Here is a 16,629-nt window from a genome sequence, read left to right as displayed (position 1 = left end):
CTGGACAAAAAGGACAAAACCATCAAGCCTGGCAAACCACCGTGTGTGTAAAACATTCACTCCGGTGACAGAAGAAAAACCTGGGGTTCTCGCTGGGACTCAGATGCAGCAGGGACCTTAACCTCAGCCTTGCAGGTGACTTAGTGGCTACCAAAAGGCAGATCACAAGGCTTTTTGGGATTACCCAACTTTGAAGGTATCTGATGATCCAAGCAAAATAACCCCCAAAGCCTTCAGCAGGACAGTGAGATATTATTGCACTGTGATTAGCACTCAGCGTGGGAAGCCTGATGTGAAGTTCCCAGTCCCCTCCAAGAGGAGTTACAAAAAGCATTATTTACTTAGTCACTTTTTTTTTTTTTTTTCCCCTCAGATTGAACAATCTCAGTTATGCTTTGAATTAGAATGAAAATGTATTTGGAAACCTTGCATATTTTTTTTAAGAAAATTGAATTCTTGCTTTACAATCCACACTATGCAACAGACTTGATTTAAAATCCCCTTGAAAATGTGACCAGGAGCCTGGTCTCATCAAGTTCAGGGACAAAACTTGCACTGATTTCCACAAGGCTGGGATTTCTTCTTTGGCTGATAACTGCTTACTGATACCATGTAGCCCTGTATCTCTGCCTGGCAGATCAAATGTGAGCTGTGGAACTGATCCAACCAGCCACCCTTATTCACCTCTTTAAGAGCTGTTTTCCAGAATCCATATTGAGCAGTGCCGAACCAGGTTTCTTTATCAAAAATACAGGTTTTCACAGGAGAAATATGTGCTGTCACAGTTCAGCAAATGTATTTAATGCTAGGGTCTCTGTAATGTAAATACCAGATTTATTTTCTCATAACTTTTCAGAGATGTTCAGATCAATGCCATTGTATGACTGACAAATTTATGGCTTCCCTAGACTGATATTCTGCTTCCTCCTAGAAGTTCACGAGCTACCATTAAAACCTGAAAGCGTTCCTTTTTGTTTGTCTTTCTCTCCCCATTAGCAAGTGGAATAATTAGGCAGTTTCCAGAACTTATTTCAGTACCTACGATGTGTGTCAGATAATGCCTGAGCGTTTGAAATGCACAAACGTCTGTCTTGACAGCTGATGGCCCTCCATATGCTGTCACTGGAGGAACAACTTCCCCAGAACATGCAATATAACCAATACGCAATATGCAAAGGTAATAACAGCTCTAGAAAATTAGGAGTTGTGGCAGTTGCAGAAATAATCTGCTGTCGGACGCAGAGATATTATTGTTTGGACCCAGAAAGGCAGAACTTTTGTATCCATCCAAAGCCTATAGTAGACACCAAGAAAAACAGGATGTGCTCAGAGACCGTGGCCTTCAGCCAGGGGTTGATGAGGTACTGGGGGACTGTGGGCTCTTCTTGAGGAGCCTGCCAAAAGTAGCTGAGAAAAGTGAGCCTATTGTCAGGAGGCATAAATTCACATCTCCACTCAAAAGCCTTTGGAGTGTGTGATCGGAAGAAAAATCTGGAAGCCCCTGGTTTGGGTGATTCAGAAGCGAGGATCAGAGTTCAGAATCGGCGGCAAGGGGTGTGAGAGGTGATCAGTTTACCCCTGTCAGTGGTTAGGAAAATGAATGATGGATTTGATCCTAAGGACATTCATTTTGGTCTTCTCACTGTAGCCTGCTGAAGACCATTGGCACATTTGGGCTTGCAGTGACCAAGTCCCTTCCAGCACTACAGGAAGATCTGTTTGCGCTGGGAGTTCAGGGTTAATCTTTTTGTCAGATTATCAACCCAGTCTATTAAATTTATGCAGCGAAACAGCGCTTTATTGCAATATCTATAGCAAGTGTTGCGAAGAAGTAGTCTATTATGTGTTTTCAGATGTTTCATTTATGCGTTTTCAGATGTTTCATTTATGTGTTTTCAGATGTTTCGCTAAACAATAACCATTTAAGGCAATATGGTTATTCTGTTTAGCAAGAGGTCCAAGATTTTCATTAAAACCGTGTTATCAGTTCTCTACAGAGAGACCAGTGATGTGTCCCTAGAACAAGAAATTGTTTTGCCTTCTTCATTAGAGCGGCTTTGTGTATCAGCAAGGCGGTGGTGATTCAAAGCAGAGGAGTTTTCTGAGGCTGGCTTTCTTGCCGAAGCTGGAGGTTTCACAAAGCTCCGATGCTGCATGGGGTTATGTTTATAAGCAACTTCCCCTCACGCTGCATGTCTCATCCCTGACATGTGAGAGAACACACGGGGATCCTGGGAATATCTGTTGTGCTCAACGAGAGCTCAGCTGTACCGATTCAGTTGCAATAGAATAATGCAGAAATAAATATAGAAAAAAGAAAAATAGAAGAATAAAGACGAGGTTGTGGTGGTGGTGATGGGGTGCAGCGGGAGGAAGCCTCCTGACTAATCACCATACATTGGTTACCTGTGGGGCCAGTCACAAGCAAGTTTCCAAAAGTTTCAGGACTCCTTGTATTGAAAAATGTGGCAGGCAAGAGAAGACAGACCTCAGTCTCTTCTCGTGGCTGCTGCTGCTGGGTTTGAGGCTGGACCTCGGGCTCCTGGGGTGTGCAGCACTCCCTGCAGCGTGGCAGAGCCCTCTGAGGGCTCACCGGGGGCCTGGCTCTTCTGCAAAAACAAACTCTTGGACCTGTTTTTCTCAGCTCCTGCCTGATGTTTTTCGGGCTGCAAGGGGAGCAGCAGCACCTCTGCTTTGCAGCGGCCGGGGCCTTACTGCTATGGATGCACACCAGGACGGCCCAGGTCTGCTTGATGCCTCACCCTTTGCGGTGCAAAATCCCGGTTTCCTCCAGTTCCCAGTGCCTCTGGGGGAAACGCGCTCCTTGCCTCTCACCCCTCTGAGAGGCAAGCGGAGCGAGCCAGACGCATCCCGGTCGCCACAGGCGCCAAGGCGTCCTGCCCAACTTCTGCCCCCCAAAAAACCCACCGGCGGTTTCGGCACAGGGCAGAGGAGACACCGCCGGGTGCGGGATGAATTCAGCTTCCACAGGCGAAGCGGGGATTGCGGGGCGAGCCCGCTTGTGCCCTGACAGACCTCATTTTCCCCCTCAGTTCCCCCTGAGCACCCCCAAACACACACAGACACAGTCACACACACACACACACCACACACTCACACTCCCCCCTTCAGCACCACGGCGCTGCCTCAGCGCCTCTCCCTCGCCCCCTGCCCTCTCCCCCCTTCCCCTCGGGGGTCCTCCCCCTCTCCCCTTCCCCTCCCCAGCCCCCCGGCTCTCCCCTCTCCCATTCGGTGCACGCAAGCCCCGCCTGCCTCCGCCGTGCCGAGCCCAGCCTCCCTCCCTTCCCCTCCCCTCCTCCTCTCCCCTCCTTCCTCCCCTCTCTCCCTCCCTCCCTCCTTCCCTTCCCTTCCCCTCCTTCCCCTCCCCTCCCCGCGGCCGCCACAGGCTGGCTGGGCGCTCCCGATGCAGGCCGGCGGCGAGGCAGAAGATGGCTGACTCGCCGGGCCACCCGCCCGCGACCCCCGCCCGCCCGCCGCGCTCCCCCCGGGCTTCCTCCTCCTCCTCCTCCTCCTCTTCTTCCTCCACCTCCTCCTCCTCCTCCTCCTCCTCCTCTTGCTGCCGCCGCCACTGAGAGCCGCCCCCCCCCCTCCCCTTCTTTTCCCTTTTACACCCCCCCCCCCCCCCCCCAAAGCCCCTCCCGGCCCCCCCAGAGCACCAGCAGCCATTTCATCTCCGGCACCAAGTAGGCGCAAAAAATGGCAGAAATGGAGAAAGAAGGGAGACCGCCCGAAAATAAAAGGAGCAGGAAGCCGGCGCACCCGGTCAAGCGGGAGATCAACGAGGAGATGAAGGTAAAGGTGACCGGGATGGGGAAGGGGGAAAAGGAAAAGGAAAAGGGGGGTGCCCGGCCCCCTGCACCCCCCCCCCCCACCTCTCTCTCTGCTCTCCGCCGTGCATGGAAATGGAATAAGAAAGGATCTCTTGTCATTTTTTTTATTTTTTTATTTTTTTTTATTTTTTTTTCCGTAGGATGCACTGAATGTGTCTCAACTCCGCCTCCTGGGCTGAAAACAGAGACGAATTCACAGGCTGCAAATCCTGTTCATTGACCAGCTTTGATTTATTTATTTAAAAAAAAAAAAAACAACAACTCTCCCTCATTGGGCTTTTAAGCTCCTTGGGTGCCAGGCATCACCCCCCCTTTTTTTTTTTTTTCCTCCCCCCCCCACCCCATAACCATCCCCTCAGGTAGCGGGGGAAGCCCCTAAAGTTAGGAAAGAAGGGGCCCTCCCTTAAACCCCGCGTTTCTCCCCCTTTTTCAGTAGCCAGCTGCAACTGTGTAATTAAATTGTCAAAGTGAAACGCTGCGGGCTGAGCCGCGCATCTCCCGTGCACTTGGGCACGGAGACCCCCGTCCTCCCCTCCTGCCTCCTCCCCACCCGGCGGAGGGGAGCTGGAAGGTGGCAGCCCTAGGGTCTGGTTTTTGGCAGCCCGTTTTGGGGTCCCAGGGCTGTCCTGTTCACGAGGAAGCGCTGCCAACCCAGCTGTGCTCAGCGGCAGCGCTTGAGGCGGCCGCTCCAGATGTTAGGATGGCTGCGATTGCACTAAACCACATTTCGGGGTTTCTTTTATCAGGAGGTCACTGCTCCAGGCTTAACCTGTCCTATTATTATTTTATTTATTTTTTTTTTTTGGCGCCTGTTTTCCCATGCCTGTGCCACCTCTGTGTTTGTTTTGCGTCGCTGATTCCCCAAAGTTGGGAAAGGTGCATTGCGAGACTTGAGGCGAACTTGTTGTTCAATGCGCGTGTGAAGTGATTAAAGCAGCCTTAGCCTGGCTCCGGGATGAGGCTGCTGTCATTTAATCCGAATATGTCACTTATTAAAAGACTGGTCGTAAGGGGAGGTCTGCCTGGAAAACACCACACGGTCGCGTAGTGTGTATACTATATAGGCGAGTGTATCGACATGCATGATGGCTAGTGAAAATATCGTTGCTTTCCGGAGCGCCCATCTCCCCCTGTAAAATGAAGCAGGAATGCACCATCCCCTCCCCTTCCCCTCCTCTGCACACCACTGGTGTCGGAGCGGTGTCCTTTGCTGCTGGAGGCAGGCAGCCTTGCTCGTGCTGCCCGTGCGCCCGTGCTGGAGATGTGGACGGGAGTAGGAGCGGTGCTGCGAACAAAACAAGGCGCCGCTGCCCTGCGTGGCCGTGGCAGCTCTTTGGAAACAAACCGGGCGAGTTTCAAGCCCCGAGGAGCCTTGTTGTGCTTTGCGAGATGTGTGGCACAGCCTATTTTTGGGGCTCGGCACGGGCGCCGGGGAGCGAGAGTCGGTGCTGTCGTGGTCCTGCGTGGTGGTGAGGGCTGCGGAGGGCTGCAGCACGGGGCACTGGCCCCTCGGAACATGGCTTAATGCGATCTATACGGATTGCAGCTTTTAAGTTTCATAGGTTCTAGGATTACAAATTAGCTAATTTTAATCAAAACATGTGAAATGTTATCCTGGCTGGATATAAAGGCTGACTGTGCTGGATCCTCTGGGTTTGTTTTGTTTACTTTGGCTGCAGGCACACTCAGCGGTTTGGGAGATAGTTGTTCTTCTACAGTATAACAGATGTTTGTCTGAAAGGGTGAGGAAGAAACAAAAACAACATTGTGTGAAGGAGAAAAATTACACAATTTTAAACTAATGCTTTGGTATTAAGCACTGGCGTTAGCCTTCGTGTAGAGAATTTCTCTTTTTTAATCATTGGTAGCTGCTTAAGGCTACAGACCTCAAGATTTCAACCGAGTTAGTAATTAAAGGCAGATAGAAACAGCCTTTTGAACCAGTCGGGTCTCTGGTGGAGGGCGAGACAGCCGATGGCAGACCCCCCTGCAAAACGCAGGCCACCTTACAGTGTAAACGCTGCTATTATGCTGGGAGACGGCATTTTTAGTAGGACACTTGGCTGCTCTAATCCTAGAAGGAAAGGGGGGTGAGGGGGACAGTCGTACAGATTTCTGGCTCGTCGAGAAAGTTAAAATCCTGCACTTTCTATTTCCTGACGAGTTAAGATGTCTGGTTGCTTGTGGTAAACCCGAGGAATACAATAATGTAACAAATTGGTGGCATTGTGCAAAATGTGTGCAGCAAAATGACACAGGGAACACAATGTGCCCTTGTGTAGGTTCGTATCTGTAATGTTCAAACAGCCTGGCTGTTTCCCTTCATCTGAACTGCTTTCATCTGGACCAGTGTAAAATAAGCTCTGGTAAGTAATCACGGCAGAGCAGAAAGAAAGGAATGTATACAGCAATAGACAGCCTAAGCTGTAAAAACTGTAACCTGAGTATCAGCAGCAGATCAGATATCAAGGCTTTAAGGTAGGGGAAATGAAAGAGATGAAGGGGAGGAAAAGACGAGAGAGGGAATGGAAAAGTCAGCCTGGAAAGTGAAGGAGAAGTAGGAGGGCCCCCTCAGGGAAATTTGGCTCAGGGATTAGGGAATTTTATCATGGTGTACAGTGACCTACTCAGGTTTCAGCCCACGTTGGATCGAATTGCCTCCCTTTGCTAGCAGAAAGAAAAAGGGCTGGTGTAGATGTGATTTTTTTTTTTTTCCCTTCGGGTAATAAAAAGGCCATTGGTACAAGTGTCTATTTTAAGTACAGCAAATGCGAGGCGCTATGAATGAGCAATAAAATTACCTCATCACGGAGACTTCCCTCAAGATTTGCTGTTCGATATAGTCGGATATTTACTCAAGAAGTATCGCACAGCCCAACTGCTCGCGCGTGGTCTATGCCAGCAGTGGTGCCACCGCTCGCTTGGGACGCGGCCGGGCGTTCGTGGTGCTCGCTGCTGCCTTGTGCAAGAGATTGAGTTACATTTTTGTTATCACTACCCGAATGTACACGATGGTTATAAGAAATTTTAATTTGATACATTGTTGTGTGCGAAAAGTACATGACTCTGCACAGTTTTCTGATATTACGTTTCAATGAAAAATATATTCGGGGGAACTGGTTTTGTTTCTTTGTGACCTTCAGTCACAGCCTTTCTTTTTTTTTCTCATGTATTTTTTATTTAGTCCCCAGTCCTTCTTGGGATTATGCTTTCCACTCCCCCTGCCCAGAGGCAGCCTTGCTCATCCCACACTTTGGAAGGAGAGCAGAGTAGCTCTGAAATTCGGTTGTGTCATTCCTCACGTGCTGGTGAATACCAGGACGCCCAATAGACCCAAAGCCAGCAGAATCGGGGAAGCTGGCCCTATTTCAAAACTAAGGTATTTTTTTTATGGTTTGATTGGTGAAAGTGCTCGTGGAGGCTTTCACATCCCTCCCTGAACCTATTCCCGTGTTTCACTGTGCTACCAGGCAGCAGTGCTGCTCGAGGGCAGCGGCCGGGTGCTCCGAAATCCCATGAAAAGAGCTGGGGTCGACTGGAGATGTCGCAGCAAGTGGGTTGTACGGGAAGTTCCCCTGAACAAACAAGACAGTGCCTCCACATGTTCAGAGTCTCTTGTCAGCTGAAAAGCCGTCATTTCCCAGGGCTGCTCCGTGCGCCCAAGGAGTTTACCATCTATAAATATTCTCAATAACGAATCCGGATCTAAAATTGGGCTCCATTCCTGATGCCTAGAAGCTTAAGGCAGCCCCATCTGTTACAGTTTAATAGTAAACTCATCAGAAGATATTTCAGTTTAGCGGTCTAATATTCCCCGTTTGGCGTTGAAAAGCACTACTGTCAGGATTAGGAAAGCGGTGGGACAGGCACGGCCGCGCCGCGCTTGCTGCGAGCCAGAGAGCTGCGGACGCTAAAGAGATTTCAAGGAAACTCCTCCCTTCTCTCCTGAAAAGCGAAAAAACGCGCTCGCGAAAAGTGGAAAAGCAGACGGGCTGTATCGGCTGTGGTGTTTTGGGATCCCGGGGCGGGTTTTTCTGCAGAGCCCTCTGTGGGGCGGCTGTGGAGGGGAGATGCGCTGCTGGCCTACCTGTGAGGGCTTCCCCGCCCACCTGGTAGGGCACAGGGAATTAAAACACCCCAAAAACTGTCTTGTTGTTAGCACAGGGGTCTAACCATACCGTTCAACATGGCGACAGCATAAGCACGCAAAAAAAATACCACAGAGTGGAGGTTGCCCCGTGAGCGCGGGCACATTTTTATTCCCTCCGCGCGGTGAGGGCGGGGAGCGGATCTGTGGGGCTCCGCACCTGGCGGGGCTGTGCGTGCAGGGAAATGGAAGGGAGCCACCGCGCTTCCTCCGAAATCTGAAATAAACATTCGGCAGTAAAACCTAGAAGAAAATGAGTCTGACAGACTCGTTCCTCTGTGTGCTTCCTGCCTCTGCCTTTGCCAGGCCTGGGGCTGCGAGGCCAGGCCTTGCCCCCTGTGGATAGGGTTCGTGGAGAAGGAGAGGCAAGGGCTGCAGGGTGGAAAGAGAAGCAAGGGTCAGCTTCAGAGCCTATTAATTAGTGAAAATTTGGGAAAATGATGCATTGCGACGTAAAAAAATCGAGCCGTAGGTGTACTGTTACGACGAAACGAATGGTAAAGCGGAAACGAGCGTGATTATATTTTTACTGCCTCACATATAAGTCAGCCTCGCGAAGGAGAGAAACCACAGCCTGGCAAGTCAGTGCACTCTTCTTCATCTTTCCCGTGAATAGGAAGCAAATTCAAGTCAAAATAAGGAGTATAATGGTCGGTTAGCTAGCCTGGCTCTTCCAAAGGGGAGGGCATTTCTGCACGTACAAGAATGGAGAGCTCATACAGCTAAAACATGCAAATTACACATTGTCCCACGGGAGGGATAAGTGGTTTGGGACCTGGTAGGGGGCAGAAAGCGCTGTCGGTGAGGAAAGGGGCTTGGCGTGTGACCTCCTGGCAGGGTATTGTGAGGCTCAGTGCTGTCATTTTCCTGGGAAACCTGTGAATCTGGGCTCCCGGGTTCCAGCCGAGCAGTGTGGTGGCTGAGCAGGCATTTGGGGATGATAGGTGAGATTTTTCCTGGGATGCTGGTTGTTCATGGCATTTCAGCCCTCTGGCAGGGATGTAGAGCTGTGTTGGCAGTCTCCGTCCTGCAAACCCTCCATGTCCTTTCGGGGAGTGGGTCTGAGTTTGGGCTAGCTTGGTGCCTTTGCTGTCCTGGTCCTGCAGAAGCTTAGAATCACAGCTCCAGGCACATCCTGCATCCTGTCACCCATGCTTGTCTTCACGTCTCGTTCGGCCTGGGTTTGGCAAGTCCATCGGCTCTCACTTGAGCTGGTTCCTCTGTAGCATGCTTCATCACTGCTTCTTTCAACTCTCCTGCTCCAATGTCAGGTCCCACATTCTTGCTTTCCTCAAGCGCCGTGGTTACAATCATCACCCTTCCTTTCACCAAGCCTTTGAAGCTTGTACATCTTTCAATGAGCTTCAGCTCTGCAGGTGCAGGTTGTGTGTTGATCGTCTTGCTCCCTTTCCTTCACTTCACCAACACCTCAGCCTCCCCCCCCCCTGCATTCATACAGAGAAAAATTGTCTCGCCTCATTGTTTGTATTTTGATTATTGCCATCACACCACAATGGTCTTTACACAGCCCCCTCGTTATCGTATCTTGAATCTGCATAGGCTGGGCCTACCAGTGAAAAGGAAAGAAGAGAGAAAGTATGGAAACAGTGAAATGATGGTGGTCAGCTTCAGGGCAGGAGCCTCAATGAGCACTTGACCTGTGCGACCATCATCTAGATGTCAGACATCACTGTGGATGGGTATTTTAATCCGGAGTCTGAAGGAAGGTGATACTTTAGCTCCGTGGATGCTCGTTTATGCATGGGAGTCAGTGTGGAAAAAAAAATCCCACATTTCTCAGCTTTGACCATCAGCTTGTTAAGGATGCGATCATCTTCCTGGTTCTGTATGTACAGAGTGCTCTGTAATGGAGCCCCGGTGTTAGCCACCGAGAGAATAGTATTAAGAGTGATAACCATCATTGTAATAGGTAAGACAAACTATGAAGGAGAGTGGCTTAACTTTTTTTTTTTTTTTTAATTCAAGCATCCTTGTGGAGAAATCACTGTGTGAGAAAGATACTTACTACTGTTACCGCTGATATGTGACCTCATTATACTCTCATTGAAGTTAATAGCAAAGACCCTGCTAATTTCTTTATTTTGTACGAGTCAAGTCTCTATTATGACTAATTTCAAAATCAAATGTATTTTTTCTCATTATGACTGTTCATTTCTGTGCATCACTCAACATGAACAGTAAAATGAGCCTTGAAAGGTTCTAAAGCTTTGTGCCACCGCAAGCCCAACAATCACTGTGACGAGGCTCTGAAGAGGGACAGCAGCTTGTTGCAGGAAAGAATAAACATACACAGCCTTGCTTACATATTCCTTGACAAGTAATTAAAAATTACTCATTGCCGGAGTTGATCAACAGTGCAAATAAAACACAAAGCATCCGCAGGAGGCAAATTTAGAGCTACTCAGTTAATTGGGCTGCATGGAGTCTAAGTCAGGCAGCCTTTTGTCAATTGGCCTACACCTTGCTGGATTAATCTCCAGGGCTGCGTCTCCATAGCTGAAACATGGCAGAGCAAGGGAAGGTGGCGGAGCTTTCCTTTGGGACTTCATGGATCCCTTCTGCTCATTTTGGGTGGGCTGCGCTGGCCAGCTTTCACTTGCTGTCTCCGGGTTGTTTCAGTGCTGGATTCCCATGGGGTTATTGCTTTAGGATTTTTAGCACTGAGAGAGGAGAAGTCATCTCAAAAACAAAAATAAATAAACAAGAAACCCTTTTGAAAAAAAATCATGAATATTTCTAGTGTTATTTAAAACACTCACAGACCAGCAGCATTGACGTGAGAATTTAAATGTATGTTTTAGAAATGGGGATAGGTATTAGCCACGTTACACTGCAGTGTGCTCTTTGTTGCAAACTGCTCTGGTCTTATAGTTCAGACGTAGCAGGCTGGCATACCTGTAATGCTGAAACTGGGTGCAGGTGTGGAGCGGTGCGATGTTTGCTGGCAATTTGGGGCTGCAGAATGGAGCCTTCCAGCAGGAGGTCAAGTGAAAGGGGAAAAACCAGGGAACTTGATGCTCTTTGGGGTTATTGTTTTGGATTTCCTTTTCTTGGAAGGTGCATTTGTAGCACGGTGGCACAGGTGATACTCCTGGTAGAGTATAAATTGTCCATGTGTATTGCTTGTAGCTGCTTTACAAGGGTGACAGCAACCCCTCTGCAATCCCGTGTGATGAACGAGCTGGCAGCAGCATGGCTCGGATGTTCCGGGGCAGGGTGCCTGCTGCAGCTTGGGATTCAGAAGCAATTCGGATCTGATTAATTTTATTTCTTTATTTAAAGGACTCGAGGATCGCTGTGTTTCTATCATTAGGCTCACTCCCACTCAAAACCTAAGCTGGTGCTGTTGGTAGAGAAGATGTAGCAACCTGCGGGTTTGGCACATGGCATGTATTTTGGACGGGTGTCGTGTTCTGCTTTTTTCTCTGCTGATAGCTGGGCTCACAGGAAGATTGCTAGTCAGGATCGTTATTCGGCTGTCAGGATTTTACGGTAAAATCAAGTTTGGAATTTGTTTTAAAGTAATAATAAAAACACAGAGAGACCGAACTGAAAGACTTTGTTTGTGGCTCTTTCGTTTCATTTTTCATTTGTCATGTTACTTTAAACTGACCTTTGCAGTGACGATAATTCATTAGCCAGTTTCCCCCAGGAGTTTCCTAAACCCATAAGCTGTGCCTCCGTGGTACCATCCAGTTTCACAAAGCTTCATTGCCTGGCTGCAGGGTTCTTGACTTACTCCACTAAATCTCCTGGTCCGGTAATGAGCATTTTCCGCAGAAATATTTTTGACACATGACCTGGAGGACATGTTTTTTAGTGAAGTTTGAGAGTTATGACAGTCGCGTTCCGTATTTTGCATTTCCACACAAACATAAAACGCAAGCACGCTGCTGCTTGGAAATTGTTTTGAAAATAAAGATGGCAAAGCAGAAAAAGGGTTTTCTTAAACAAACGTAAGAGATTTTTATGTGAGATGCTGTGGTAAAATGCCTTCATGGTAAAGAGTTTTTAAGTGCCTTTAATATACAGGGGTTTATAACTCTGAGGAAAAATGTCTTTGCTGTGATTTTATTTCACTTGCTTCACGTGCATCTCTCCAGGAACTGTAATTGTGTCGGTGACCTACTCCAGCTGAAAAGGCTGTAGCGCAGTGAGATTGATTAACTGCTGCCTGAAAAAATCGTCGTTTTCTGTTACTCATATCTTACATTTCTGCTGCAGTCTTAAATATTTTATGGTAACACAGACACATTTTTGTGACGAATGTATGGTGAAGCATTTCTGACATTGAATGCCAGAGCAGAAAGGCATAAATAACTCTCCTTTTCATTTTCTTTAAATTACAGATGTATGAGCCTTTGTCATAATTACATGTGCCAGTCTGAGATTTAAACGCATTACACTTTATACACTTGACTTGTGAAATGCACATTAGTCTTTGAGGAGGTGGGACAAACCTGACACTTCCTCGTGTAGCAAAGATACCGTTCGATTTATGTAGTCCTCCCTTCATTCCAGATGGTTATTGATTACATAAATAAGTAGGTGATTTTTCTCTTTCAGAACTTCGCAGAAAACACTATGAATGAGCTCCTTGGCTGGTATGGTTATGATAAGGTTGAACTGAAAGATGGAGAAGATATTGAATTCAGGAACTACTCTGCAGATGGGGAAAGCCGCCAGCACATTTCTGTTCTCAAAGGTAATGAGATTTAATGTTTCTGTGTCCACGCAAAGAAGGATTAATACCTCAACCTGTCTGAGTTGGCGGGGACTAGGAAGCATGCTCCGCTGCTTGCTTTGTGGTTGATTTAAATAAAAATACCTGAGAGTGCCTCCTAGTAAGAGGAAGCCAATAGGGTACAGGGAAAATCACTTAACAAAATTGCTGTTGGTAGGCACTTAGTAACACATCTTCACAAATAATACCTTTTGTGAGTCAGCTGAAAGTCAAGTTCCTACGGTACCAATAAACTGCTCACCACTGGAAAAAGAGAGAGTGTTTTCATAGCGGTGTGGATTTAAGGAAACCCTTTTGCTTTCAAAACAAAGGCTTTTGGCTCAAGGCTTTCTAAAATCCCAAAAGGTTTCGAGCTGGGATATTCACTACTCATGCAAGAAACATCCTGAACATTCATAAAAGGCTCCTTGGCGATGTTTGTAATATGCCGTGTTCTGCGAGTACTTTACAAGTTCTCAAAGGGTGGAGGTTTTTTTTTTTTTGGGATACTGCTGGATCTTCACATGATGTGATACGAAATTACTTGCCGTGCAAATGATGGGATTCAGCCTGGTTTCTGAGCAGTTCACTTGCTGCCTTCTGACTGCTCAGCCCCAGCAGGTAGGTAGGGTCAGCAGGAAAAGGGGTATAGGACATTGCTGGATCTTGGCTTTTCCAGCAAGGATTTCGCAGAGGTGGGGTAGAGAGAGAAAACTGCAGAAGCTTTTAGGCTCTGGTGGCAAGCAGCAGCGTTGTACTCACTGAGTGTTACAGTGAGGACTGATACCAGAGAGACCAGCTCTGAAGAAGAAATGGCTAGCAAAAAAGTGGAAAAACTAGAGGTAAGGTGAACCAATAACTGTGTTAAAAATGAAAGTTTGCAGCTTGTTAGTTGTGTAGCAGTGACATTAGTGATCAATATTTATATTTCACTGAGAATGCACTATCGTTAAGCCACCTTTGAAGAAGCTTATTCCTCTGTAGTAATGGCATTCATTTATTTATGTTTTCCTAAACAGATCTTCTATTGAATGCTTTGTGGCTCCAGTCTATGCCTAATGAAATCTGTAACGTACTTTTTTTTCTATAGGCACATGATACAAATCATATGTTTTATGTACCAAACAAAGATGTCGAATACCTGTGCCAGGTAGAGATTTTTGATGTATGCAGTCTGTGGGAGAGAAAAAAGTGTGTTTCTTTTTCTGAGTGATGGGAGGAGAGAGAATGATAACAGTTAAGTCCTGCCCTATAGCTACCTGAGGTGCATTAGAGAAATTCCTACAAATGCAAATCCAGAAGTGCTTTGGGATTAAAGAATTAGAATCGTGACTGTCATCATTGCATGCACACTTTGCTCTGATTTCAATATTTTGTTCCTCTATTTAAATCCTTTCCGCTACTTACTACTCATTGTATTATTGAGATGAGAAGTAGGAATTCTTTTATTTTTCAGTTTATGCTTCTTGCACTGGTGAAGCCCCAGCATTCTGAGTGTGATCAAGGTGAAAACAGTGCATGTAAAGGGCAGGAATATGGAATCATTGATTAAATAAGACAGGCTAGAGAGATATACAACAAAATAATCCCACTTTTTTTTTAATATAGTTGTTTTTAGTTTGACTTTGATTTAAAGAAAGGGAACATTTTTGAAGAATAGTTGAAAGTATTCATTTGTTAAAGGGGAAAGTAACTGTATTTTTTGTGCACCCTTCTTGTATTAGGGTAAGTAATGTAATGAACAGGTTGGTGAAAGTATCAAAGCATCTAAGAATTATATTTGTCATACTGTACAATGTGTTCTTTGTGTTTTACAGAAAATTCTTTGCCAAAACCAAAATTACCCGAGGACAGTGTTATTTCACCGTACAATATAAACACAAGCTACCCAGGGCTTGCCACAGGAAATGGACTTTCAGACTCACCAGCAGGGTCAAAGGATCACGGGAATGTACCTATTATTGTCCCATTAATTCCGCCACCTTTCATAAAGCCACCAGCAGGTAAATCCTCACGAACGTTTAAAAATGATGCCTGTCATTGACACGTGTCCTGAGATTGCTAGGATGTGACTTGTCTGTAAGAGTGCTTTAATAACCGCTCACAGGGAACTTTAAGACAGGGTGGGGGAGTGGCTTTCTTTGTGAATATTCCTTAAAATTCTGCAAATTCAATGTCAACAGGCTCTTCTGCTGCTTGGGACACCCCGCAAGGTGGATTATACTCCTGCAGCACTTGAGCAACATTTGCTTTTAAAAAAAATGATATTGTTTTGATGAATAAAGCCTTTTAAGTAAATTAATGAAAGGTGATTAAATTAAAAATAGGCTCCAGGAGGGAAACAGTGAAAGAGACAAAGCCATCAAATCAATATCGTGTCTTTATATCAGGTTAACAAGCTCATCCTGGGAAAACTGTCTCCTGATTCTCATTGAAATCCCTGACCATCGTCTCCCGAGGGTTTAATGCGATCTTGACTCTACCCAGGAGACCACAGTGAAATGTTTTACATTTTCATTAGATTTGTATCAGGAGTGATTTCATAACATGCCATTCCTCGGAGTTTATGTGAAAAATGATTTATTCCACTCCGCGTGCTGCTTACCATAATCCGTGCGAGTAACTCATAGAGCTCCGCTAGGGTGATGAATTGCGGTGTTATTGTTTGCTGTCCTACACGGTGCGGTAACGGGTGCGTGTAGGTAGCAGCAGGCTCGGTCCCGCTTCTGCAGAAGTCCCTGCATGTCACCTGGGTGCTCGTGGGTGACCAAGGTGACCCGTGGTGCCTCCTGAAGATGTGAGCCTGCAGCATGCAGGGCGGCAGCCTGATTATAGAGTCCCCACCAGCCTCGAGGATGCTCCTGCAGAGGTAGAGCAGCTCGTAGGGCCAGGCCCCAGGGGTAGGTGGTCGCCTCTGCCCTTCACTGCACTTACTGAAGGTAACCATAAAATGCTGGTCGGTCCAACAGACGGTTTGCCCGTCGATAGCGGTGTGACAGATAGAGTGGCCCCTCCCAAATTATTTGTATGCCATTGAGTTTTTTCTCCAAAGAAGTATCCTAATATGCCATGAGTAATTTTCAGATGTTACCCAATATGCGCTCCGTGCCAAAGACTTTTCATCTATTTTATACGGTATTTGCTAATTACCAAAGCTATTTGGGCCCATTCCTGCAGCCCTTACACAGCTAAAGATCTCGGGCCATATGGGCTGGATCCTCAGCTGTTGTTGATTTGGCCCTAAAGCTTTAATCAAGGGCTTGTGTCGTCCCAAGCTATTTTCTCCTCCAATCTGAGTCATGAATGAATCCAGAATGCTGAATTTGTGGGACATGAACACAAGGCTATAACATGCATTGTGCAAACTGCCACAGCGACTGGATTTTTATGACATCAAACAAGCAGGAGGAGATGGAACGATGAAGTAGAAAAACAAATTACTGCAACAGTAGTTAAGTGGGCACAGGGGAACCTTGGCCAACTCCACTGCCTTCTGTTCTTTGCCCATCCACCTACTGCGTGTGGTCCTGCGTTCAGATGTTCCCGTAAAGGTAGTACACAGACAGGGCTTTTCATGAAGTATTTTCCACCTTTAGGTTTTTACTTCATTAGTTCATAATGAAAATCAATGTTGTACTCTCTTAAAGGATATGAAATGCACGATCTCTGCCTCCTCTGACTTTTATCGCGTGATCAGTAATGAGCACTAGATTACCATGACTTCTGAGCAAATGAACATATTTATCTCACCTTTGGCTCAGAGAGCAAAGTTTGGGAGGGCTGGAGAGGGAGGAGAACCACAACCTCCGTGGGATTTGCAATAGGCACACGTAGTAATTGCTGTGTTTTATCTTCGGGCGTAGGAGCCCTAGTCATGATCACCCCAA

The 16,629-nt window shown here is 46.9% G+C and overlaps 1 protein-coding gene and 1 long non-coding RNA gene across 4 annotated transcripts in view; one reads left to right on the top strand and one right to left on the bottom strand.

The window, feature by feature from the left end:
- Positions 1-811: 811 nt before the first annotated feature.
- LOC140002219 (uncharacterized) lies at positions 812-3,164 on the bottom strand. Its single transcript, XR_011808441.1, has 2 exons — positions 2,407-3,164; positions 812-2,265 (listed from the first exon to the last, which is right to left on the bottom strand). It is a non-coding gene; the product is annotated as an uncharacterized lncRNA (long non-coding RNA).
- Positions 3,165-3,368: 204 nt separating this feature from the next.
- The window catches only part of SOBP (sine oculis binding protein homolog), a 95,184-nt gene continuing 81,923 nt past the window's right edge, over positions 3,369-16,629 (top strand). Inside the window, exons 1-3 of one of the 3 annotated variants that reach the window (XM_072036134.1) lie at positions 3,369-3,813; positions 12,586-12,724; positions 14,560-14,745. In XM_072036134.1, coding sequence (XP_071892235.1) covers positions 3,718-3,813; positions 12,586-12,724; positions 14,560-14,745 — 421 coding nt within the window. In that variant the 5' untranslated portion in view covers positions 3,369-3,717. Of the gene's footprint in view, positions 3,814-11,061; positions 11,512-12,585; positions 12,725-14,559; positions 14,746-16,629 lie in introns of those variants that run through there. The other 2 variants (XM_038176184.2, XM_072036135.1) reach the window with 2 other exon arrangements.

The sequence above is a fragment of the Anas platyrhynchos genome, chromosome 3, assembly GCF_047663525.1.
Source record: "Anas platyrhynchos isolate ZD024472 breed Pekin duck chromosome 3, IASCAAS_PekinDuck_T2T, whole genome shotgun sequence".
Lineage (NCBI taxonomy): Eukaryota > Metazoa > Chordata > Aves > Anseriformes > Anatidae > Anas > Anas platyrhynchos.
Note: the sequence above shows the minus strand (reverse complement) of the source record. Positions and strands in the feature narration are given on the sequence as shown.